General features: G+C 38.0%; 1 protein-coding gene across 1 annotated transcript in view; it reads right to left on the reverse strand.

Moving 5' to 3' along the window:
- Positions 1–408: 408 nt before the first annotated feature.
- The window catches only part of KIF6 (kinesin family member 6), a 157,520-nt gene continuing 131,038 nt past the window's right edge, over positions 409–26,890 (reverse strand). The window contains exons 16-21 of the mRNA XM_080407896.1: positions 16,056–16,140; positions 14,935–15,070; positions 13,238–13,326; positions 5,637–5,726; positions 3,611–3,711; positions 409–507 (exon numbers count right to left, since the gene is read on the reverse strand). Coding sequence (XP_080264022.1) covers positions 491–507; positions 3,611–3,711; positions 5,637–5,726; positions 13,238–13,326; positions 14,935–15,070; positions 16,056–16,140 — 518 coding nt within the window. The 3' untranslated portion in view covers positions 409–490. The remainder of the gene's footprint in view (positions 508–3,610; positions 3,712–5,636; positions 5,727–13,237; positions 13,327–14,934; positions 15,071–16,055; positions 16,141–26,890) is intronic.

Raw genomic sequence — 26,890 nt, forward strand, 5'->3', positions numbered from 1 at the left:
TCAGCAAAAGGTCTCAAATGGAATTTTTCTAGAATTTTGTAACCCAGATAACTACTGTTTTTGCATAGACATCTCTGGATGCCAACTAGATGTAATTAATAAAGCCTTATGCAAATCAATGCAAACAAAACTACCATCAGTAGTAAGAAGTGTTCCTCAGATCAACGATGTAGAAGAACACTAATACACCAGATAATTGTAACATTTAGAAAACATAAAATCAATTCTCAATAACTAAACATATTTGGCAAACTCCTGACTGGTTGATTTATTTTTGCCTAATCTTAATGCAGGCCGAAGATAATGAGTGCAAATATTCAAATATTCCAGAGAAATGGATTTTGCTGTGAAAGACAATTTCTATACCTTTACCAATTAAACCTGTACATCTAAAATACTTATTCATACCTGTTTCTAAACAGAAGAGGAAGGGAAAGACTAAAGGTCTTGAATGGATTCTAAAAGGAAATGGTCGACTGTAACAAGAATTTCATTTGTTCCCCAAGCCTGAAAAAAGATAAAGAATACATTAGACTATATTTCAGGTTGTGTTATCAGTTTTAAAACAAACTTCAGAAACACAAAACAAAAAGAAAGGAAAAAAGGTAACCTCTTAATTTTAAACTTTTAAGACAATAAATAAAGAAATCATTCATTTACACTTCTGCATTTTCATTTCTCTACCTCAAGACTGCACAATGGCAGGTTTGCAGAGCAGCCCTTTGCGAAACGCTTTCCAGTGTAGTTATGACAATGCTTTGGCAACACCAGCAAGCCCCTCTGAAGGTACCTGCTTTAATTCTGCTCTGTTTAGAAAGCAGATGGTAACAACCTACAAGCCCCTGAGGTAATGTGCACGGAGACCTCCCATTCCCTCCCCGGCGTTACTGTCAAGGATACTGAGCATTCCCACGCTTTCTGTTTATGAAACTTGTTTTACACTCCGCTGTCTTTCGCACACATTTATCCCTCCCCCCCCCCCCCCGCCCCCCAGCTAATGTAAAGTGGGGCCCTCAGTTTGCTTCTAAGATGCTGATACTGATAAAGGAAAGCACAGTCAGTATGTTGACATGTTTTAGTTCTAGCAGACATTGGTTTGGCTGAGCCTGTGCTTTCACACGTCGCTTGTTGCAGGGCACTGTGTGTGTCATAATTGTGCAGGGAATGAATCCATCAGTGTGCAAATGCAGAAATGCTTACTGAACATCTCTGTTGAAGAGTTTGGGAAGGAGACAACTGAGCACGGGGCTGGGACTCGGCACATGTAGCTTCTATATGAAGCTGTCTGACTCAGCTTAGTGGCCCTGGGCAAAGAATTCGCTCTGGTTTATTTTGTCTATGTTTGAAAATTATTGAGGAAAAGTTTTGTGTGAGACTGCTAACACATAACTTTTTCCACCAAAGTATTCAGTCAGAATACATGCCTTCTTGTTCTACTCTTCCTCTCTGCTTAACTCTACTTCGCCTCTAATAGTTTTCTTTTATAAATAAAACCAAGTCCCCATCCCCACCCCAAAAAAGAAAACCCTCCAGTTCTCCTTTGCTTTGGATGCAACTGTTATCAGAAACTCCATATAGCCAAAAATGCACAAACACTACAGCTGTTACTGTGCCTGTTGCCTCCTTTTAGTCTAGAAACACGTCAAGGAAGAGCGATGTGCTTATGGGAAAAGGGAACTCATAAAGCTATCACAGATACAGGAATAGTGGAGTCTTGCAGCCCATGGTCTTCTCCCAGCTTGAAAGGCTACCACTGCACCTCATAAATGTCCTCAGGTTTCACTATGGTGCTGAAGTACAAAGTATTTCTTTAATAGTACTAATTATTAGATTTTACCCTCCTTCATCTTGCTAAATTAGAATTTACAGACATTTTTTGATCAATAGTTCCTGCTATCGGTGGCTCCATCCTTCAAATCTGGGAGGTTTCCCCTTTCTTCATAAGTAGTCAAGGAAGAAAACCTTTCTTTCATATGTTGACACCAAATCCTCCTTAGAACTTGCTGCTGAGGTGTCTCTTACCTACAACACATCAGGTCCTACATGTTCGATATACGCGGGTTGTACTGACGAAGCCTCTTGACTCTTCGCTCCCCTGCCTATGCCTAGTGACTGGCTGAGTCTGGCAGCCCTACGCTGTCAGGGTGACTCCGTTCCCTTTCAGCTACTTAGGGCAGTATGCAGCTCCTCTTGTCTAACTAAACTCCAGAACAGTTTTAAGTGCTGACTGTCCTTTGTTCTGCAAGAATACCTTTTATAACTTGGGGTCTAATAGCTGTCAATGTAGATAATGCCTAGTTCCTTCTGAGACTGATGGATGAGGGTAGGTAATAGCCTGTGGCTGAAAAACAATCAGGATGGAAAAGGCATTTGAGAGAGATTCCTGATATGGTATAATTTAGGAGATGATCACAGGACAAGCTGTGCTTTTATTAGATGAGTTACTGTACTTCGCAGAATGAGTCAGTTTTGGACCTTCTAAAGGCCTGAAATGTTTGTTGTAAGATACTTACCTTCAACCTTCTTTTGGTGACCTGCCTATAAATTCAAGTTAATGTCATTTGCAGAAGAAAGCTGACAACAGCTTTTCTAAATAAAGACAAAAGGGAACCCAAAGCCTAAGTGTGTTAAGTGTTTGCTTTAGATGAGCATAGGGAAGCTGTTTTTTCAGCCACTGTGTCTTTACCTGATGGTTTTCTGATAAGCAGTGTGATACCGAAACCCCACTTTGTGACAGTGCTAACACCATCTGCCGGGTGCTGATAGCTTGCTGAATAATGCTGTCACCAGCACTCAAGTGCTGATGGAAAGTTATTGCTTGGGTAACCACTACTGTTTTCATCTTCTGTCTAATTGCTTGCTGCCACTAAAAACTCTTATTTAAAACCCCCCAACATACGGGTCGTTTTTCTTTGTCACAATGAATTACTTTTAGGCCACCTTGCAGTGCCACTGTGGTGTATTTATTGCTTTTTGCTTCCTGCCAATTTGAATTATCTACACTGTAGAGTGAACTTTATTGCCTAACTATGATTGTTCTCGGTACCTGATTTGGTGACAAATACCCATAGAAAGTTTTGCTAGACCTAGATATAATGAAATAGCTGTTAAGGGCATACTCTGCCGGGGTGGGCCAATGTGTATCATAAGGTAGGGTGCAGTACAATCATTTATGTAATCTTTATTTTGTGTCAGTTGTTACAGCTACATTTGTACCAACTGAAAACCAGGCCAGATAGTTTAAAGAAAAAGTATACAGAAAATTCTGGAAGTGTTTCAATCATCAAGAAACCACATTCAAATCCATTTACTTAAGTGTAAAAAATTACACTGTGCAGGCTGCGCAGACATGCATGCCCCAGAAAGTTTACTGATGGTGACTGAGAAAAACAGACAGACATCACAGTTTTACAATGCAGCATTGAACTACTAAAATAAATACATGTGAAGAACCTCAAGTGTTTAGAACGGCTGAGAACATAATGTAATATAACTTAAGCCAGAATCAGTTCTCACTTGCGTCAGTATAAATGTGGACTAAAGCTATTTTGGCTTTAAAATGCTGTACTGGAGATTTTGGTTTGGCTTCCTATGTTTTGGCAGGATTTACCTTTCTTTTGCAGGATGTTCTGTCTTGCTTTAATGAAAGCTAGGATGTCAGTATCAGCCTTGCTGTCTCCAGTCAGAGGAACAGAAGAACTTGGTGGGGTCCTGAAATAAAGAAAGTGTACTCATGGACTTGAGCAAGAAGGAAGAAGGTTTTTTTCTATTGCGTTATCTCATCTCTTTTTTCAGCATGGAGGACTTTGTTCTTCAGATACATTGTTAGAGGTGGCACAGTACAGAGGAGAACCAAGCTCAAGACTTCTTAATGCTCTTACATAGATTCTTAAGATTAGCCAACATCTTTTTAGTTTGGTAGGGCTACATGCTTATCAGATATAAAACCTCTCACAAAGGGTGAAAAACATTTTACTGCTGAGTCAGAGTTACTGCCAAGTGGAAAAGCCTAATATAGTGAGTGTACCAAAGAAATGAGGTTGTGACTATGCCATGTGTTTGCTTCAGGAAAAAATGCTATTTATTTGAACAGATCAACAGTATTTTTGCCTACCGTAAGGGAATTAAATTTTTGTGCATATACAGAAGTAAACAAACACATGACATCTGTGATATTTGCTGACAGTTGCAACTCCTTTGTGCTGCTGAGTCTCCCGTCCCAGCTGAGGTCTTGTACCTCTGCAGTTAAATCATGGACTTACCTCTGCTTTGGACAGATCCACCGGTGGTGTAAGACGATGCAGTACAGCGTAGCTGTTCTAATCAGCTCAGAAAGCTATGAATTTGGCCCTGTGTCTTTAGCCTTGTTTAAAGACTGGGCACTAATGGTGAAATGAGAAATATAGTGACAAAAATTACAGTATGGAAGGACAAGGGGAACTGAAGGGAGAAACGTTTTTTTTAACATATCCTACCTTTGTAATTACAGCTTACTGACTATTGCAGTAGGATGTAATTGTGGAAGTCTGATATCCTTGTCTTTGTGCTATTAATTAAGTGCTCAGTGTTGAATTAGTGAACCAAAATGGGAAAAAAATATAGAATGAACTATGAACTTAATAAAATATATCTTTTAATGTGATTTACAAGGTGATCTCAGAACACCAGTAAAGGACTATTGTCTTATTGATTTTCATTTGATCAGCAACAATCTAACAAATACACAATGTATTTGAGAAAGTACTGACTAAATTCCATTTTAGCTTCTCTTTTTCTTAAACACAAATGCAATTGAAAAAAATAGGTTTTGGGGGATGAAATTTTCCATGATTTTTTGCTGTTCTAGAAATGGATTGTTTTGGAAAATGAAAGAAAAAAAACCTTGTGATTTGTTCTTATTAATGCAGTAGGAAAAATAGTGACTTAACCATATTTTCCTAAGGGCCTTAATAGCCAGAACTGTTAGGCACAATAAGAATGTATCTTCTGGAAGTATACTGACTTGGCATGATATTTTGGTGGGAGGAAAGAACATGGAAATGAGCACATTAGAAAAACTAGAGTAGCTGTCAAAAAAAAAAAAAAAAAAAAGGAAAGGTAGTTTCTGTTAACCTGCTAAGCTAATTTTCACAAAGCAGTACCTCTTTTGAGAAAACACGATGTGTAACCTTTGCCAAACCTGACACACCCAGGCTGCTGGCATAATTTTATTTTACTAGAATAATTTATAGGAGGGACATTAAAAATATTTTAAGGACAAAATCATGAGAATGAAAAAATCTTTGCACAGTTCCTGCCTTGTATACTCTGATCTCTCTTCCTTTCAAATGTTTTTATTTACTCTTTCAGAGTCCCTTCTCTTGCTGAGAAGACACAACCTTGAGGATTCATGAGCTTATGGGGAAAAAACCCTCAGGTCAAACAAGAAACTACCTCTTTAATAGTGATAATGCAGCTACTTGGTGTAAAGCTATGGGACAAGCTTGGTGTTGTTTTGGAAGTTGGAGGAAAATCAGCAATTTCAGTTTTGTTTTTGTTTTTTTAAGAAGACTGCTAAAGAGACTGGTAGAGGGTTATCTGGGCATATTACTTACTGGTTTGCTTTTTTCTCTGAATAGCCCAGGTACACTTCTTACCTTGTTCTTAAAGTAGGGCTACTAGAAGTGGTTGAATTGTTTTTCCCAGCTGGATCTTCATTAGGGCTGACTCTTGTGGTCTCTGAAAAACTGGAATGAGAGCAGAAATGAAGGAAAGAATATAGATATTGTGGGAGGAATACTAACACATGCTAATTAACTAAAAGGAAGCTGTTTTTCAAGACTTTTTTTATCTAGATAAAGCACTTGTTTACTGGAAGAGGATTTTCAGTTGAATGCATGTGATGATTAGGTTTATGTAGAGAATGTGGCTATGAAAGAATGACTTATAAGCTCATAAAGATTATACTTTTAGTATTTGCCTTCTAAGCAGGGCTTGTAAAGCACTTTGATGTATCTGATGTACAGTTTTTAATAGTATATTTAGTTCCCAAACTGACTATTAGTCAAGTGAGGCCTTAGCTCATTTTCCATTCTTCCTTTAGTCAGGCAAAAATATTACCAAAATCAGTGGGAGACTGGATAAAAACTCAGTGAGGACTTGGGATGTGGCTTGTTGATGATAGCCAAATATATTGCAAACAGCTGTTGTGCATTCCTGTCCCTGCAGATATCGTTATCAAGGAACCTCTCCACTAGGAAGGCAGATTTCTGCCATGGGATGTCTAGGGACTGTCTCCTTTCCCTGGGGGTTGCATATGCTGCTGGATCTGGTGCCAACCATAGAGAGTGGAAACACTGGATGACTCAGGTTTAGGATTTTTCCAGTAGATGGCAGGATTGGCAAGATCTTGCTTTTCTAACTCTGCAGTAGTTTGTTCACTGTTGGCTGATGAATTGATATTTCTGGCAGAGAACTTGAAAAAGGAAAGAAATTTATTACTAAAATTTTACTGTATTACACTGTGCCAGGTTCAGTTTTGCCGAAGATATTGTGCCCAAGAGTATAAGTCATTTTCAAATGAACAGCTCCAGGTTTACGAAATGTTTCTCTTTAACTCCTCAAGTCCCATACCATTCACACCTGCCTAAATGGATTAAAACCCCCTTAAGATTCAGCCTAATTCAATTAAAGCAATATCATATTTAATGTTAATAATATTCTGTACTTTATTATGCCTAAACATTACAGGAGCTAGAAAGGATGTGTGATGTTATTACCTACTATGTGGTTTAACAATATCTGGGAACTTCACATCATAGTTCTACTTTAGGATTTCCTGAACATTTTTTCCATTAATTTGACAGTTCTTAAAACCTAAGCGATTTGGGGTCTTAAATTCAATTTTCTAAAAGGACTCTGTGTCTGTGCCCTGAGATACCTCGGCATCCAAGTCATATAACCATGGTTTAATAAATCACTACACATCAACTGAACCATAGCAACCATCCACAGCTGTCCTTAGCCTGCAACAAATGTAAGGTAATGTGACTTAATGTGATCCTTTTCCATTGCTTTATTTTCATTGAAATAAGCTTCTCTGCTTTTTATTTGCCATGAACAGAATGGGTAATTTTATAAATACTGTGAGTCAGCTGAAGTAATTTATTTTTAAGCTGCAGTAGTTTATATATTTGAACTAATTTCTTCCATTTAATGTAAGTGAAAATTATTCTCCAGAATTGTTAAATCCCCATTTTAAAGGGGACTTTGACCCAGATTCATTAAAAAACCTAGAAACTACGGGTGTGACAGGGTTTGACCTCTAGGGATCTCACTTTCAAGTGGATTCCTGGACCCAGGACAATATGCCAAAACCTGTGTTGGAGTGCTCTGGGAGTACTGGGCACCTCAGGAAGGTGATATTAAAAAAAACCCTTAGACTGAGTTGGTGCTCAGAATCAGGAAATTAACATTACTGTGCTCAGAGATGGACCTTCAACTCCTGCCCTCTGCCTGTGGGGATACAGACAGATGTTTTTGTCTGTGGGATGCAATCTCATCTCCTGCAAGTTAAGGAAATTTACAAGGAAGCTTATAAACATTTTTTGTAATGACTCAAAGTGCTGCTTCCATATAAGACATTAACAGTTAAAGTACTAATCTAACAAATGAGCCCCTCATCTTGGCAGAACTCAAATCCATGTTTTAAGTATCCCAGAAATTTCTCTAATCCCTAGGTAGAGGGATGACCTTGGATGGGGATAATTTGTATCCTTCATGCTGAAGCTCTGATAATCTTTCTATGGCATTGCAAGATACATTAAATCATAAGGGAATGAAAGAGTGTAATTTTTCTGTGCAGTGGTTTGTATGCTCAGAGGAAGCTGGAGCCTAGCTTGTTCTTAGAAGCCAGGACTCTCCTCCTTCATCTGAGGGTTAGATGCTGTTCCAGAGATGAGAAAAGATGAGAAATTTTGCTAGTACTGCTCTAAATTTAATAGAAAGTCACTATGACAGCATGGGAAGGGGATAATGATCTCCCTCTCTGTGTGTTAAGCCCGAAGGACTGGACATCTCAGGATGCTCGACAAAGCCAGACAAAACCATAGCTGACCTGTTTAGTGTGGTGCTAGTCCTCCTTCAAGCAAGGAGTTGGTTTGGAGATCTCTAGAGGTGCTTTCCAGCCAACATTTCTTTAATGTGTAAATAGAAACTCCTGGATTACAGTTTTGGATTTTGATGGACACACAAGGTGTAGAAGTCCTGCCTCTTTGTCTTTCTCCTGAGCTCTAATACCATTCATGTTCTGTTGACAATGTATAATTCCCATTTTCATTCTGAATCAATCTGATATTTCCTTGAGTTGAATTTAAGAAGTCTCAAGGCACTGTTTCCTGACAGCTTCAGTGAAATTCCTGCTTCTTCTGGAGATTAAGGATGGTCTGTCTACTTCATATGTCTCGGTTCTTTTTTTTAACCTTGCATCTGAAGTTCCACCCTCTGGGTAATTGGGTAATAATGGGATGGGGCAGCAGCTAGAGAGATATACGCAGAGTGGCTGCAGGAACCTAAGGGCCAGAGACAACCGTCCCATGGGCTGATCAGCTCCATCAAGCACATAGGACAGAGCAGCTGGAGAGATGATGAGTGTCATGGTATGAATGCTTGATTTGCCAGCTGAAAAAAAAGTGGAAAATCAGGTAGATTAAAATGGAAAGCATAAATTTTGAAGGTGTGCAACCTCTGCAATGTTAAAAAACCTCAGCTGCAGTTCTTCCATCGTCTGAGCCTTGGATGAGAGAGGAACAGATGTTCTGTATAAAGGCAGGCAAGATAAAAGATGCTTAAAAACTGAGCATTGTAGTATTTGGTTACAAATTTAAACTTGGCTTGCAGATTCATAGATAAATTGTTCAAATTAAATTTTACCAACAGAATGTGAAAACCTTTGAAATATCATTAATCAATGACATTATTCATAGATTATATTTTATCATCATGTAACCCTGCATAAAATTGGCAGGAATGAAAAATTATTACAATAGAAAATGCTGCAATGTATGTATGTATGTGAACATTTCCCTTGTTTCACATAGCATCAATATAGGGCGTAAATTTTGCAATCCAGGACAATAAATGTTAAAAAATTTGATGCTTAAATCTATCAGAGAACATGAACAGTTATCTGAAAATATCTCCAAGGAAATCTAGAGTGACAGGAATATTTTGAAGAAGAAGCTGGAGAGCCAAGGAGTCTGAGATTGAACATACTGTGGGATTTGCTGGAATAGGACAAACGAGATTCGGTAAAAGGGAATGAGCAAGGTTAAGAAAGAACTGATTGAATTAAAAAGAATCTATTCCTTTGGAGAGAGGGAAAAAAAGAATCCAAAAATTTTTAGAAGATTTGAATAACTATCCAACATTTGCTTGATTCAAGAAGAATACAAGAACAGTTCAACACTAGTGAAATTAAATATTCAGTGAGAGAAGTAACTCAGACAAGGATCTGATAAATTTCTTAAATGAAAGCCAGTGTGGGACAAGAATATATGAGGATGAAAAAACCACTGTGCTTGAATTCTGAAGTGGAGCAGACGTGGAGTGCTGAGCTCAACATGCATTTTAAGAATTTTTGCAGACTTCACAGGAACCCATTAAGGGACATAAACGTACATACAGTACAAGTTGCAGTTAGCACCACAGCTTTACGGTAGAGACAATATAGACAAGTAGGGTATTCTCTTTCAAGTTTGAGGGATTTTTTTAGGTATTCCTTTTGAATAAAATAACTTTTTGATGATTATTTTAGGTTTCTCTTCCTTTCTTTTTGTACTGTGAGTCTGGGATTGCTGATTAGACCCTTTTCTGTCTGAAATATAGAGATGGGTCATTCTTTCTCCACCTTGCACAGCTGTTCTTCATTTTAGAGTAATATATTCAGATCAGATGAGATTTAATATTTCGGCAACCTTCATATGAAAGACATATGAAAAGACAAATATGGTCTGGAAACCTTCTGAAGCTACTCAACAGGTTAATGAGTGTGAGTCTGTAAGACTACAATACACAAACTACTGGTTTCAGCTACTTTAGGTACATCAGATTTGATAACGTGATTAACTTGTTCAAGAAATTATCTTCCTTATGCAGAAATGTTTTTCTTATGCCAAACCCACTAATAACCCTTATGTCACCTTTTTCCCCACTTGAGCTCTGTGGTCACTGAAATTAATGTTTTACTTCTTACTCTGGTGAGGGCAGGATCAAGCCTTACCAACTGTGGCAGAAATGCTCACTGTTCAACTTTTTTATTAACATAGACTCATTGCAGCACTTAAATATTTAGCCATTTTTTTTCCGATTGAAAAAGAGGCATGTTTGGCCATGAATCAACTACCTTTTATATGTGTGTATCCTTCTTAAGCCTCAAAAGGATTACCAGCTTCCGTCCTCTGTTATTTCAGTTATAAATTGATTTAATACAAAATGTGATGTGAGGCTATCACATTCCCTTCCCAAGGCTTAATTTTCTCTGGTAACATGATTAAGGTGTGTCAAACAATAACAATCCACATGCCTCGTGCACTAGAAGGTGATCAAAAGATTTTGCCTCAAAACCATATATAAATCTCAAGAAAGATTATGAATATACCTGTATCCTTTATATACTGAGACAGGTAATTTATTACTTCTAATTTATATCCATTCACACTCAGGAGTTTGTCTGAATGGTTTTACTACATGCTTACTATGTCAACAGCAATCTTTGATTTCTGACATGCAGCCCATTAAGTTTTAGATCTCATTACTATTGAACACAAATGTGAACTGAATTCCATCTTGTAAATAGGTTTTATTTACACCGCATCATAACAAATATAATTTATGTCAGTTTCTGCTTTTGCGAGCAGTTATTCTGGGTGAAGACAGCAGTATCATTTCAGAGAAAGAGACTTGATTTCTAGGTGAATTAGAAACCAAGAGCCAATTGTGCCTTAGGACTATGTAATTAATTGTAGACTGGACTCATCCTAAACAATCATGCGATCTGGTAAGCAAAGTTCCTGTGTCAACTGAGGTCAAGGAAATCCTTGGGAGATAAATATTCTACTGTTTTATACGCCTAAAGCGTGTGGAATTAGAAGCTTTTACTCTATAATGTTATTGCCTCAAATAGGGAAAAAAGTAAATTTTCTTGCACAGTGGGATGTTAAGCCTGAAGCTCCCACCTCACAAAAAGCAGAAATACTGTTTCTGCTTCCATATACATCACATTGCAAACTTACCTACGTAAAACACATTTAAAAAGCCTAACATAAAATAAGATCAACTTTCTGGAACTATAAGGAGGAAAGAGCAGTTAACTTCAAAAGACCATTGTGACAATATTGATAGAGATGGGAAAACAAAACTATATTCATCCTGACTCCCTCTACAATATAAGTTCAAGAAGATGACTGTTCTGCCTCTATGATCTATACGCAAGTATCATCCAGTCAGTCTCAGTCAACATGTCCATTACTCAGACAAAGAGAAACTCTTCATTATAAAGAATGTGATTTTTCACAAGAGACCGTGCAAGGCAGTACATGATGCTGAAATAAACTTGGCAGCTGAAAGCAGCCAGGCACCTTCCCCCGTTTTATTCCAAATGCTAGACACACTTTTCTGAGACCTGTCCTCCAGTAATAAATACAAATGGTAAAGACATTTGAAAGAAAAGTTTAAAAGAAAATTAAAAAGAAACCAGTTATGCAGTTTCGCTTTTGAGATAGGGTGGGGGATGCGAAATCAGTCTCTCATTGCACTGGAAAGTTCCTGGGCATTATCATATGTTCTTTTTAATTCTAGCTCAGATTGCAAAAGATACCTCTCTCCTGAGCAATGCATCAGCACACCAACTGGAAATTGTTGCTCCCAAGAGCAATGAGGCAGAGACGTTGTGCAAGAGGTCCTTAGTTCAGTTCAGCACGAAGCTAAAGTGACAGTCATGGATTGCTTGAGCTAATTTGGCTGACTTTGTACTAAGGTAGACCAAAAACGCTCTCATGTTCTGTTCCGTCAGCTTTTCTGTGGAACAAGTAACCAACCTTTAGCCTAAAACCAGAAGTGAAAAGCTCAAATCAGGCCTAAAACCTGCCAGCCATTTGCAAAGTGAATACTGTCAAAGTCTTGAGACAACACAGAGTAAGAACTGAAGCAAAGTAGAGAAGACTAGAGTCAGTTTTCATCAAGTTGAGACATCTGAAAATGCCTTCTTAGACAACTTTAGAGGATTAAGTGTTTCATTCTCTGTACTGCTTATGGAGTACTACATTTTTACTATAGATACATGAAAGTTTACAATAAAGATTCAAATAGATTTTACAGTTTAAAGAAAATCCAGTATTCATTATTTAATGGTATATAGGATATATTAGGTTTGCTGCAAAGCAGGAAATGTCATTTATGCAGGGTATTGTTATAAAATAGTAGGTGAAGCCACTCATCAGAGAAAGATTAACTGTATAATGAGAAGAAGGGGGAGAGAAGGAGAAAAGGAAAGGAAGAGGGAGGTGGGGACAGAAAAAGGAAGAGGCAAGGAGAGAGACCACCTCCATTTATTGTCAATGACTATGGAAACCTGCACATTCAGGTATGTGTTTTCCTGCACTCTACTCTGCTTGAAGGCTATGAAAGGTCTATTACTGCAAATTTAAATTAAAGGCTTTGAAATCAGAAGTAGCTGATGATGAAACAACCATGATGATTACATTTTTCTACTGTGAAGGATGCACTAGTGCTTTACAATATCAAATGCAATATCATTGCAGAATAACATGCTGCATAAACGTAGCACCAGGACATTTTTCATCAGAAAATCTCTCTAGGCTATATATTAAACAATTGGTTTGTTTAATACATTGAAAAACATTCAATGTTCTTGAATACATTGAAAAGGAGATATAGTCTCCTCATATAGCAAAACTGACTGGTACCAGACTTGCCTTTCTTTGCTATCTGTCACGGGGCCCCTAGTGACAGATTTCAAGGATCCCAAGACCAAGTCAAAAAAACCAAGCTACAATAAACTACCTTCCAAATGACTTCAAAATAACTGAATGATAAAAATACATTTTCTACATAGCCATTTATTTTGTAACTGGAAACGTGGTGTTTGAATGTGGTATCTGCAAAAGCATTCTGGTGAACTGCACTTCTAAAATTGCATTTTTTTACAAGAAGGTAAGGAAGAGAAAGATGACCAATTTACCTGTTAGTTGATAGATGTTGCGAGGACCTGATAAACTGAGGATGAACAGTCACGGTGTCTGGTGCACTAACCATCTCTGACTTTTCCTGCTGGGTTTAGATTGAAAAACAAAATTATGTAGGATAGGATTTTTTCAGAGTGCTTAATATTGGCCTACAGGTCTCAGCAATAACAAGGTAGGCAATGACTCATTCAGAAAACACAAAGTCTGAATCACACAGCATTTCTTCACTTGGACAAACACTTCTGAACAAAGAGAAAAGTGTTTAGGATTGGTTCAAGTATTTTTAAGCTCAAGTTACAGGTTTTTAATATGTAACAGCATGTGTTCACCGATTTGAGTTTCTTAGGGAGCTCAGATGTATAGATAGGTCAAGATCCAAGAAATCAATCCCAATTATTTTTTCCAGTTTTCTAATCTTCTACTGATGAATCATGAGAGGCTGAATCCTGGACCTCTCCTGTTAAGGGATAAAGAAAAATGTGCTCCAGTGGATTCAAGAATATTACCTGCAGCGCTTTGAAAAGCCTAAATATTTAGACAGGAGGGCGGCTAAAACATTATCCTCTTTGCCACTAATATGGTTAGGGATTTTAACCTGAAAAGTATTTTGCAACAATAACTCAAAGTTAAGCTAGTTCGGTGGCACTTTATGGATAACTACATTCCACATGTTAAGTTCTGTATTTACTTTAGGCTGTTTCCTTAATAATACAGTTTAATTTATAATCATAAGAATTAAAAAAAACCAACAGCTAAACACTTCTTTGTTTATAACAACTTTCCCCAAAGAGTGAATCTTCTCTTCCAGTTAATAATAAAGGATATGGGATGAACTGCACTAGGCATTCTTTGTCATTAGGCTGATGTACATTTAATGGCAGTGCTTTGCTGTGAGATGCCATGCCACTACTTGGAAGACATGAAAAAGGTGTCAGAAGGGGGGCATAAGAAAGCTGTATTGTTTCGGTTGATCCCCCCCTCTGGACCCTCTTGTACTGTCTCCTGTGTTTGTGAAATTGTGTAGCGTTCAGACTGATTGTGTTACGAACTTCCAATACACTGTTCAAAATGTCATCTCGGCAGTTTGTTTTTGCACAGGTCATTAAACTAGAGCACTCTGTTTCTGCTGGGTTCTTAAACAGGCAATGATAGCAGTGGTGGGACTCAGCCGGAGAGTGAGGGGCTGTGCTATGAGCTGCTGACCCTCTGGGAGCTTAGGGAAGCTGGAAGTTGCTGGAGTCTTTGCAAACAAAGGAAGCTAAAGAACAATTACGTTTGCTGGGATTTGTCCATCTTACAGCTATGACTGCCATCTTTTAATGCACATGTCATAAACCTGATGAAATCATAGTTTTGCTAGCAGTAAAAAAGATTATTTTTTCCAATGTCCTCTATTTGTTTTATGTCCCTTCAGAGTTTTTGGCATTTTGGGACCATTCTTGGCTTTCAATCAAGTTGTCTGGAGGAATGTCAAAACAAAAAATAAAGCAGAAAGCAAACGTTTTGCTTCATTTATGTTAGCTTCATACAAGTATTATCCACATTAGCTTTGTCTGATTTACATTGGCAAAGTACAGGTGAATCAGGCACCAAGTCCCATTCTTCATATTCCTTTCTATCTAGTCAATTAACTACTTCTTTAAGAAACGATTAAAGGCGTTACTTTTAAATGAAAACGGAAGTGATTTCATACCTGTAAATTTATTGCTTCTTCAGACCACCACATTTCGAAGTCCTTTTGCAGCTTCATCTTGACTTTTTCTATAAGAAGCTCCAGGTGCTCAATCTCAACCTTCAGCCCTTTCAAGTGATTGAACATTGTTTTGTAACTAATATGGAAAAAGAAAAAAAAAGAAAAAGAACTTCCAGCACGTCTGAACAAAGCTTTATCCTACCTAGAACAGTTACGGATTTAAACTACAGAAGAATATATAGTAAACAGAGATGCAGGGGACACAGACAGATTGGTGGTCGGAAGAGACATCCCATATTATTTAAGAGCTTCACCAGACAGTAAATACAAAAAATCTTACCCCACAAAGCTTTTATTCACTAAAGAAATTAGTGACATTCAAGTGGGATGAGTATGGATTAACAATTAAAATACAGGTTCAGTCAAATCTGTCAATTATTTTGTTTAGTTTCTCAGCATGTTGCCATTAATAAACAACTGGTCACCAGAGCTTGGATTCAGGTAGGAGATGAGACTGACTCACCTTTCAGATGCAAACTTCATTGGCTAACATAGAGTTGGGGCTTTACCAGTAGTATGAAATAGCCAGAAGCTTCCTCACAGATTGCACATAACATAAACACTAGCAAGTTGCTTAAAACTGATATCCTTGCGTCTGTTTTCTTTTAGCCTTCTGGCTACATTGACATTAGAGTGAGAGTTGGTTAACCAGTACATATTCTGCATGTTATTTACACTCAGTCAATCCTGTATAGCCTAAAAGTTTCCCTTAGGTCAAGGAAGGCAGGACATTTCTGAATCAGCCAAAAAAGTTCACAACACATTTGGATTCAAACAACAAGTTTCTAATACTAATCCTCAGGGAGGACATTTAGCTATTTTTATTTATTTTTAGCCATTAGCTCAAGCATAAGTTTTCCCCACTTGTATAGCGGCATCTTACAGACAAACCAACTACATACACACAAATTTAAAAACTATTAGTGAAACACAAAGCTGACATTTTTAAAATGTCAGAGAAAACCCTGAGGGTAGCTGTGTGTACAGAATTGTAACTGGAATACACTATCAGTATAATTTATCTTCTGAAGGATAGCAGAAGTTTAAGGCAGAAGTAATACCTTTGCTTTTCTTCTTCAATTTGCATTCGAAGTTTCTCTTCTACTGGATCAAGCATATTTAGCTCTTCAGAAGGACTAGAAACAGCTGTAAGAGAAATGGTCAGATGTAAGCAATGACATTATTATGTCAAACCAAGCAACTTTTAATTAGGAAAAAAACCCCAATTTTCAAGAGGTAAATAATGAAATGGGGGTCATTAACGATTTCTCTGGAAATGTTTCTTCAAATTGTTTATTTAGGCCTTAATATAAGAGATGCTTAATAACCAGTGATTTGAATTAAGTTGCTCTTAATATTTTTTTCCCAGTAAAGACCAGAATATTCATTTTAGATATGAATAAAAGTGAGTTTGCCAGTTCATTTTAAAAGTTCGTCTTTGCCATAAAAGTCTACCAAATACATTCAACCTGACCATTTTGCCTACAAGGACAAGACCAGGACAGCAAAGTTGTTGCAGAAAGAAGATACAGCAGTAGCTGTGCTGGTGCCTGGGAACAGCAGAACAGAGAGTAAAAGAAATCCTGAAGGAGAAATTAGCTTTGGTAAGCAATGAATTCAGGGAATTAGTATAAATAAGGAAAGTGTCTTGAAACTATGTGAGAAACTTGTCAAGGTAAAGGAGAACTGTGGAAATATTAAGAGTAGCCTCAGTTAACCTGAGAAAAAAGCTTAGGATTTCTCTGTCTTCTAACGGAGCTAGTTAGCATGCAATACACAACATGCTTACTCTGAGAGATGGCAAAATTGTCTTGCCATTATGGATTGTATGTTCAGCAGTGAAAGGAAACGTAAGGTTACCTACTAGTATTACAACAGTTTCTATTTCTAGAATGAGTGAGAATAGTTTAAGGTTGCCAAGAAAACATGTTCAGCCTTTTTAACTGAAAAAAAATGAAAGAACCAAAAGATTTGCTCTACAATACATGCAAGTTTCCATCCTGACTATTATTTCTGCCAAGAAAATAAATTTTGTGTCAACCTGTTGTGAGGCCTGAGGAGTGTACCCTCTCTTTAAGGAGAGGAATTCTGTCTGGAACAAGAGGGCAGTAATGACCCCTCTGCCTGTCAGTGTGCCAGCTGAAACCATTAATCTTTTGATGTATCACCCTGTAGCTTAATACAGATGAAGCTGAAAAGCATTTTATTTCATTTAAAGTACTCGGGTCAAGCATGTTAACACAGACAGTCAAGGTGGACAAAGCACATGCACAATTCTCATTTGATACATTGAAAGGCTTTGCTGGATTTGCAGATTACAAAAGAATGATAGGGTGAAGACAACTGTGGTGGAGAAGGTACTCTCAGAAGATTAGAAAATAAACTGCTTGGAATGCTGAAATGAACACACAAGCCAGGAGGTGCAAACATCACAGCAGAGGAGATGCTATGACAGTGGTATCAGATTGTACCTGAACATGATGGATAGTAAGGCAGCCATCATAATCATGCCAGAACCTTTAAGGAAAGCAGTAAACCTTTCAATGATTACAGGGGAGAGGATTTTCTGATCTGTCAGATTTCATCCTCTGGAGAAGGCACAATGTGGGAAAGTGCAGAGCTACACAAGGAACTTGTGGGGAGACACTCACTGCAGAGCTCCTGAGGCTTCACACTTGTTATGACCTTCACGGATATACAGCATCCAGGCTTGAAAGAAATGTGATCTTATGGAACAAGCTGGAACGACTTAGAGAGTAACTGCCTCCCAAATGAGCCATGCTCACCAACCATGTGAGCATCCTTAACGTGTTCCTGTGCAAAGCTGGCCAGACTTAGCCAAAGCTGTCTTCAGCAGTGGTTAAAGGGGGCTCTCCTGAGCACACTGAAATGCGTTTGACTTATCTGCGCAACCTGTTATGGTGTCTGAGGTCAGGAGGTATTATATTCCCTCTATAATGAAGGGAAATAATACAGAGGGGAAGACAGCAACATCTTAAAATGTTAATGCTGTTTCTGAAGTGAGGACTTCCCTAGAAGAAAACCAAATTCTGCTGGTTGTTACAGAGTGATGCAAGGCCATAGTATTGTAGTTTTCCTTCCCTGATTTATTTAGACATCTAGTGCTTGGAAAAATATTTTTGCACTAGCTCTGAAAGGGCAGCCAAATTTGCGTAGAATTCTGTCACATATATAAAAACACCAAGAAAAATGTTTTTCTGTGGCTGATTACATGCTGTAGAAGGGATTATTTGGTTGTAAGTTACCTTCAGAATTAATAATAAAGCCTTTTACATGAGATGAGTACCTCTATCACACAAAGGCCCCAGCATCCTCAACCCTGCATAGAGCTACGCCCATTATCTCTAGCAATACGCAGGTGATGAAAGCAAGAAAAACAGCTGTGGCCAAGGTGAAGAGCACAGAGTTTTGTATATGTACAGAATGGAAAGAGATGAGTACGCTGCAAGCTGATGAGGTCCCAGCAGCAAAAATAGCACTGGCTATTTCATCAAGTAAATGGCTACAACTTAGACATGCATTATTGCGTTCCAGTCACAAAGGCAGAAGAGGTCCAGTGTCAGGTGAGGTCCAGTGGCAAGTCAAACCCAGGCCATGCCTAGTTTGGCACTGTTTTGTGAGTTCTCTGGTGTCTTCCCATGCTGTTGCAGTCTCCATTTCAGCTTTTTGTCACACCTGCTCATTGCAACAATGTGCTTGTGACCTGAATAGCATTCTGCTCTAAAGAGCAGTCCTTTTTGAATCAGCCTACCGTAATATATACAGATAAACACACAGCTTTTTCCTGATGTTCCAAGCAAAAGAGATCTATGTCTGGTGGCGTGTATTTCAACCCTTTTGGCTGCTGCCAATTCTGCCTTCTCCTCATTCCCTGCTACTTCTGTTCTCTCCTCTTCGCTTTACCTTTCCTGAATCCCTGCAGTGGCCTCTTTCTGCCCCTGGGCTCCTGCTGCTGCTGCCTCACACCCCTGTCCTCCCGCCAGCCCAGGCAATCTCAGCTACAGCTGAAGCTGGGAGGCTAAGGCAGAGGTTACAGGCTCTTTGTATCACATGTCTAATGTTAGCATTCTTCAGTATGCAGGCTCAGTTATTTTAAAATAACATGAGAGGGACAACTGAGCGAATAGAGTAAAATATAGAAAGCATAATACTTATACATTTAAGATAGATACCTAAGAAGAAATACTTTCTTTTTTGCCATCGTTTTTTATTCCTCTAAAGACTTTCTTTTTGTTGTACATATCTGCCTGCCCGTTGCGGAAACAGAAAATGTTTATTGAAACATCAGATCATTTTATCTATGTATTAACCTCATATACATTTAAATTATGAAAACTTGAAAATTCACGAGACCAACTTTTGCCAGTATACATTAAAAATTTTGCAATACATTAAGAAGTGCAGAGGTGCTACTGCTGAAATATTAACTATCAGATACCATTTCTGCAGCTGCACAGAACACAAAGTGGTATCTGCTTTGTTCACTCACAGCTGACTTTTAATTCATTGCTTGACAGTTTGTCATATGAAACTTGATTGTACAGTCTAGCTCTATGCTTTTAGTGCATCAACTGATTTGAGCCATTCAGCTGATGTACAATATCACATGCAATTTTAGTGCCCCAGTGACTTCTCCTGGGAAACAAATGCTGTTGGTGCAATTTGATCCTGGATAATGCAGACCCAGGTTTCAGGGATGCAGGGGAGGTATGATGTGCATGTTCAGGAAAACACTGCCTCTGTGTATCCTAGGGGTTTCTGTTGGCATACCTCCATTTAGTTCTATACAACAGAGTTATTTTAGCAAAGTCAGCAATGTATTCATAAGGAGTATTAATTCCTTTACATCAGCATAACTGCATATACAGCTGAGTGGCAAAAATTATGAATCTTACTTTGTGAAGTCTTTGTTAAAAGCACTGAGTCACACGATGTAAAGAGGTTTTGATAGTGCTACACCGGGTAGTGAAATAGTTAATGACTTCTGTATTTCTCTTCGGGCTAACTTTTTATTTCATCGTCAGATACTATCCATTTGGTGAAGCGAAGCAGAGAATACAATTGGTACCAGCTGCCTGCTTAGAGAGGAAGGTGAGCTCTGCATGAGTTGACACTCAATTCATATCATAAAGGTTTGTGGGGTTTGGATTTTTTTTCATAAAGAAGATTGTAAGAGGCATTTTAAGATATAATGGCTTTACTCTAATGAAAGGGCCAATTTTGGAGCACTGGAAGTATTAAAATTTACAACACATTTCACATTGCCAAATCACACGGTACCAGAAAGAAATGATAGCACCTGCTAACTGGATCACTATTTCAAAGCAATATGGCAAACGTGGTTGAAAAACACTATTTCTAGCATGAGATACCACGTGTTATCACCATAGTTTACTGCAAGCTGGCAACAACTTGAAATAATCTGGCAGATTCTTGTCTACAGTCAGAAAATTTTGCAAGAAACTCTCTGTGACCCTGAACTTTATACTCTCTGGGGCGCTCATATATTTCTCGACCTGAGTGTATCCTAGAAGTCAAACTCCGAGGGATTTATTGTCTTGTGCCTCAAATAACATTGTGCCCTGCCCTCTAGCTGTACTTTCACAGTCAAAGATTTTCATTTTTTCACTGGATAGTCTTGTGTTTATCTGCTTAAATTTATAGTCACTTGAAGTTACCAAATTTAGAATTGACTTCAGTATCCAGTTAATATTTTTACTGCTTTATTTATCAGTTTTGCAGCTTTTGGCAAACTCGGGCTGTAGTGCTTTCAAATGGGAACATATGCTGTCATTTGTTTTTTTTAAAAAGAACTACCCATCCATCGTTATTCAGGATCAGCTTACAAGTAATTCTCCCTTCTTTCTTATTCCTCCCCTGGGCCATGTCAACCTATGTTTGTCACCGGGCACCATGTGTGTGCTTTATACAAAAGCAAAGATGGGTATGCACAATGAAACTCAGGAGAAGAAGAAAATACCCTAATGTCTGGAAGAGTTTATGTTGTGGGTTTTAGAGCAATTTCCCCCTTATACTAATGTAATAGATTTTTTTAAAATTTCAGCCACTTGGTCATGAGCACACATTGAAAGAAACTGTCCTATTTTCAGCACTTTACAAGTTAGTGCATGCGTGTGGGATTAAGGGCATGTGTATTTTGATGATTTTTATTTTTATCACTGAATTTAGTAAAAAGGTCCATTGGTATGCTGCTTTTCTTTGTATCATTGTATTGTTTAGTGTTTTACTGGCTTAATATTCCCTCAAACTAACTGAGTTCCAATGCACACCTGGAAAGTAGAGCTATTTTTTCCAGTCTCTAAGCTGTTTTGGCTAAATACAGACTCACACTTCAATTGCCTCAAGTTTCTTCTTTGAAACTAGTCATCTATATATTTTCTCCTGAAAATACATGGCATATGAAACAGAAGGCGTTGCCTTCATGTCAGCTGCACTCAAGCCATGAAAGTTTCTGAAACCATTGTGGCTAAAAGTTCTCTACTGGTTTCCAAATATACAAGTACAATATAAGGGGGGGGGAGGAAGAAAAAAAAAAAAAGAAGCCCAAAAAAGCAGCTTCAAGTTTAATATATTCCATACATGCCAGTTGATCTATTAGAATAGTAACATAGCTGGGTCTTAGTCAGGAAACCCCTACTAACTCAGATTCTTGCCTAAACTTAATAAATACATTTTACCATTTGATTACATGAGATTATTGTTGCATCATTTATGTTGTTCACAGTATTAGATAAAACCATACCTGATATCTGAATGATCTTTCTCTGCCTCCCAAGAAGGAGTGTGGTTTGTCATCCATAAGTTTTGAGGTTACGTTAGCATTAATTTCTACAATAGCCAAGGACTTTCACAGAAAAAAAAGTTTCTTTCCTAAGTTTTGTCATGCTGCTCTTGAAAGAAAAGGATGGAAAAGACTTCTGAAGTTGCTTATCATGAAGCTAAGATATCTGTCATCAATGTGCAGACCACAGTTGCAGTAAGACAGCAATGACTGTAACTTCTGTAAAGCAATGCCTGGTCAGGATAAGAACTTGACTGAGAATAATATAGCAGAAATTTACTGAGAATAAGAAATACCTAAAGGTGTTAAAGGTGCAATCACACTGAGTGTCACAGAGCGTAGAAGAGATACTGAAGCTTAGTGCATCCATGTTTCTTCCCAGGGATTCCCAGATAAACAGACACACAATTCCCAGTTCTGAGAAGTGCCAGCCTTACTGTGCATAAGCAATATACATAGGCATGCAGAGTAAATCCTGTGCTTGCGGGTCACATTTAGGAATGCAATGCACACAGCAACTCTGGGATCAATTCAATAGTTCTGATGTTTTCTAAAAATAATGGGTGTTTTACCTGTATTCTGTGTGGAACTTGTGACAGTGTACAGAAGCATTTATTTTGAACTGTAAACTGAACTGATAACAATGTCATTTTGAAAGAATATTAGGGAAAAATAAGCATACATATTTTATACTTAATTGCTTCTGTTTCAGCTGTGTATAGGTATAGATGCACCACGCAACTGACATGTCACTTCAAGTTAGACATTAAAAGGGGTTTTAACCTTGATTCAAGAGGTGAATACTAACCAAAAAATGTATACAGTAGTATCAGCTTGAACAATTTTGAACTTTCTGCTACAAGGTTTTACTAAAAGACCATTCATCTGCAAGAGAGGAGTAGAGGGGATGGAAAACAGGAAAACACCACCATTGTTGGAGAAATCAATGTATTATGAGCATGTGGTTGCACTGTATAGTGTTTAGTTTAACCCTTGCCTCAAATAAGACAAAAGGTGTCAGGCCTGAAGCACCTCTGTCATGGATCTGATTTTTTTTTCTGTGCAAATAGCAAAGATACGTCTTAAGTCCCCACTTCAGTTAGGTTTACATTAAAGACCAAAGTACTACAGACGTTTTGTTTCCACTCTCCCGCCTGGCTACTCCACTAGCCATCTAAAAGGGTTTCTTAAATGCTTTTCTAAATGTTAGTATGATGTACAAGTTTTCCAGGAAATTTCCAGGAAATCCATAGGTTTTCATGTCAGCAGGAATGCTGTTCTTTAAGAAGATTCATTTGGATGTTGTTCAATGTTCTGGCATGTGGGCTAGATCAGGGCCATCTGTATACACCTTGGGCAGTTGTGGGGATCAGATTATGGTTTTGGGACCCTCTGTCCCAGCTGGCCACACTCGTACCCCATATCAAGTGCCACACTTTTGCTGGTCCTCCCGTAAACATACCCATTGGCTGCAGTGCAGAATCGCTAGGCTGTTTGTGCTGGGCTACCAGCTCAAGAAGGTGCAAGATGTATACATGTATTTAGGCATTTCTCATAACTCAGACAACTATGATCCATGAAGGAAAGGACATTGAGCTCGATGTTCTGGTAGCTGTCAGGTGAATTACACTGTACTGTATACTGAGAAGAGACAATCCTGACATATCTAGAAACTATTACAACTTATCCACAAGATTCTTATCTGGAGAAATATATCCAACCTCTGCACATCTGTGGGATATTATTAGCAACTACTTGTCCCACATCATTATTTTCTTTGATCTTAAACACGCAAACATTTTTGAGCAAAGAAGTAGTGAATTAATTTATTTTAGCCGTTTCAGCAAAATATAAAATGGAAGAAGTTTTTCACCAGATTTATAGCTTGTTCTGAAACACTGGATATATCACATTTGCCATGTTATTTCTCATTCACCCCTTGTCCTGGGTTTTACATGATCAGATGGAAACTGCTATTCTAGGTCTGGCCTTTACCTTGAAAAAATCAAAGCAAATACAGATGTGAAAGAGCTCCATTTGTGGTTTACAGTTCATTAGATTACAGGACTTTTATTTATTACAAAGAGCTCTTGCGGAGGAAACCTTGGTTATTCTACCAGCTTTTTAGAGCCAATAGAAAGGCTACTCTGAGGTATACAGAAGGTGAAGCAAACAAGTTTAGGCTTGGAATCACTAGGCTGTGCATAAAACCTAATTTATTTTTTGCTCACTCCATCTCAAGTCCTGTCTTAGAATTACAGAATCATTCTGGTTGGAAGGGACCTTGGAAGGCTGCAAGGTCCAACCTGCTGCTCAAAGCTGGGTTTGAGCTGACTAGGTTGTCCAGACATGTTATGAAAAACTCCAAGGACGGAGACCCTGCAAACTTCTCTGATGACCTCTTGCCATGTGTAACTATCCTCATAGCATCTTTTTCCTAATATCTTAATTGTAGTAGGCTAAATTAGAGAATTGAGAGCTTAATCTCCAGATTCTGTTTTGCTTACTTGCTAGTCACTAGAAGGAGTCTCTAAATAATAATGCAATTCACACTGAGCTTTTCAGTATTTCAGAAAAAACACTTAATAGCAAGAAAGCTTGCAAAGACTGCAAGCTGTTCCAACAACAGTGAAATGCTGAAGTCAATGTCAATAAAACTGAGAACTGGATAGCTGTGCTACAAGTTCATGACTTCTAATAAAAATATCACTTTATCCAAAGATGTCTTTGCTCTTTTTTGAGATCTGATAAGCTGAAGTTGAGTGGGTCATGTGGGAAGCTTAACAGGAACACACAAGTAATCTCAGAATGTTCTCTGACAGATCAGGAGAAACTACTTGAAAAGATTTCTGGTAAAGATGCAGTGTTCTCTTTCTTGGAGAAACAACGAAAGGAAAAACTCATGGCTGCCTCTAGAATTTAGCATCGCACCTAGTAAAACCTGCTAAAAAGGGTTACAGTAAAAACTGTTTATCAACAAATAAAACTACAAAACACCCTAGAAAGATGAAGAGAAACTTACAGAAAGAAAGAAAGGTCTGTGTGGGCTTGAGACCTGAAGCAACAGATGTAAGGTGTCTTATTCAAACATTCTCTTACAGTTTTAAACTTAATTCTTACATAGTAAAACCCAAAGCATATTACCTCAAATACTGCTACAAGGGAATCATTGCTGCTTGTCTAGCTGCTGCTTCAATTCCATGGTATTTTTCCTGATTGTGATCATCTTTACGGAAGTACTTAGTACATACAAAAATACAAAAGATCTTCAACAACTCACAGTTTTAGCCATATACTGTGCTGACCTGAAGCACAAAACAGCATGTAAAAACATGGGCATAAGTTTGTTATGGTATGTAACTTAACAGTCACCACAGGCTAAAATAAATGCTTTTTTTCCTCCAAGACAGGTCTGGAATAACTAAAATTACTTAAATACACTGCAGTAACAAGAACCTATGAAGATTCTTTAACCTACTTATAATATCCTATATAACTACTTATATATGTTTTCAAAATTAATGGTTCATCAGTATTTCAAGCATTTGCTTAAAAACTGATTTGGTATATATTTCTAAAAACACTTCATATGTTACAATAATTGCATAAAGCAATCGAAAAGTAGCTTTATCTTTGTCAGAGTAAACCTTTTTTATTGCACAAAGAGAAAAGTGGCACTGGTTTCTGAATTTTCAGTCAGTTTTGCTATTGATATCTTTGTCTTAGCAATAGTGAAAAATCATAATCCTTTTCAACAAGTACAATCTTACCAGATTTCTGTCAGACTCAGAACTCCAAAAATAAACCTTAATGCAAACCATTTATATGTTTTTTTTCCCCCCTTTGAAATAGGGCTGAAGAAATGAAACCCATCACAAGAGCCGGGCCGGTGACACCAGTAGAGGTCACCCTAGGAATAAAATCAGTGCCCACACGCACCAGAACAGCGAACTTTTATGAAAACGCTGCTGTTGCTTGATATTTCAAGCACAAATGTATAGAAGAACATAACACAGAGAAACACTGTGCATATCAAAATTATGAATTTCTGAGACAAATCTCTCTGTAAGTCTGAGGCCATTGCAAACCGACTACGCGGCTCTTGGTTTTTTTTTTGTGGGTTTTTTTGTTTGTTTTTTTTTTTTTGGCTAAAAGTAGCATATTTTACAGACTGGAAATACATGAACCCACCTACGTTTTAGAGGAAACATCTCTGGGTGCCTAGCAGCAGTGGGGACATGTTGCTTTATCTCTTGTAAAAAAAAAGAAAAGTCTTAAAATTCTGGACTTCAAACAGATTATTTCTCTAAAGTGCTTTAGTTAGCTGATACATAAGATACAATTTTTCAGCACCAGAAATGATGGTCTTAAAACAGGCCGTCTATTATTCTCGATGAACTGCATAGGATTTGTGTGGGAAAACACAGACTGCCACTTCCCTCAGCTTCTGTCATTTTGTGATTGAAAACACTTGTGTCTCTTCATTTCACGGCATTAGTACAGATCAAGACTCTCCTGCTTCATATGAACAAAGTTAAGTCTCATCTCAGTTACATGACGTAAAGCAGTGAAAGAAACTGAGGTCATTTTATTTAAATATGGATTTATTTAAATAAGAGATTAACTCTGATGCAAACCAGCAGTTTGGAAGTGCTATGTGCTTTCCATTCACACAGATCACAGCAGAAAAGTTCAAGACAGTTATTAATTATTAGCCCCATTAATATTATAAATATCTAGTGAGATGCTGCTATGGTTGCAGAAAGAACTATCATACGCTTCCTAAGCATACCTTATAGCCACACCATAAATAAACCATGGTGGTCTAGCTTTACTAGTGGCATGGGCTATACTGGAAGGGTTCAGGGTCAGGTTGGACAGGGGCTCTGAGCAACCTGGTGAAAGTTGTCCCTGACCACGGCAGGAGGGTTGGATTAGATGATTTTTACAAGTCTGTTCCAACCCGTGTCATTCTGTGATTCTATGATATCTCACTCTGGACAAGTGGTAGCATTTTCCAATTCTACCTCTTCAGATACGCAGAAATGTGTCAGACAATATATTTGCATCTTG

Source organism: Falco punctatus (genome assembly GCF_963210335.1).
Source record: "Falco punctatus genome assembly, chromosome: 12".
Lineage (NCBI taxonomy): Eukaryota > Metazoa > Chordata > Aves > Falconiformes > Falconidae > Falco > Falco punctatus.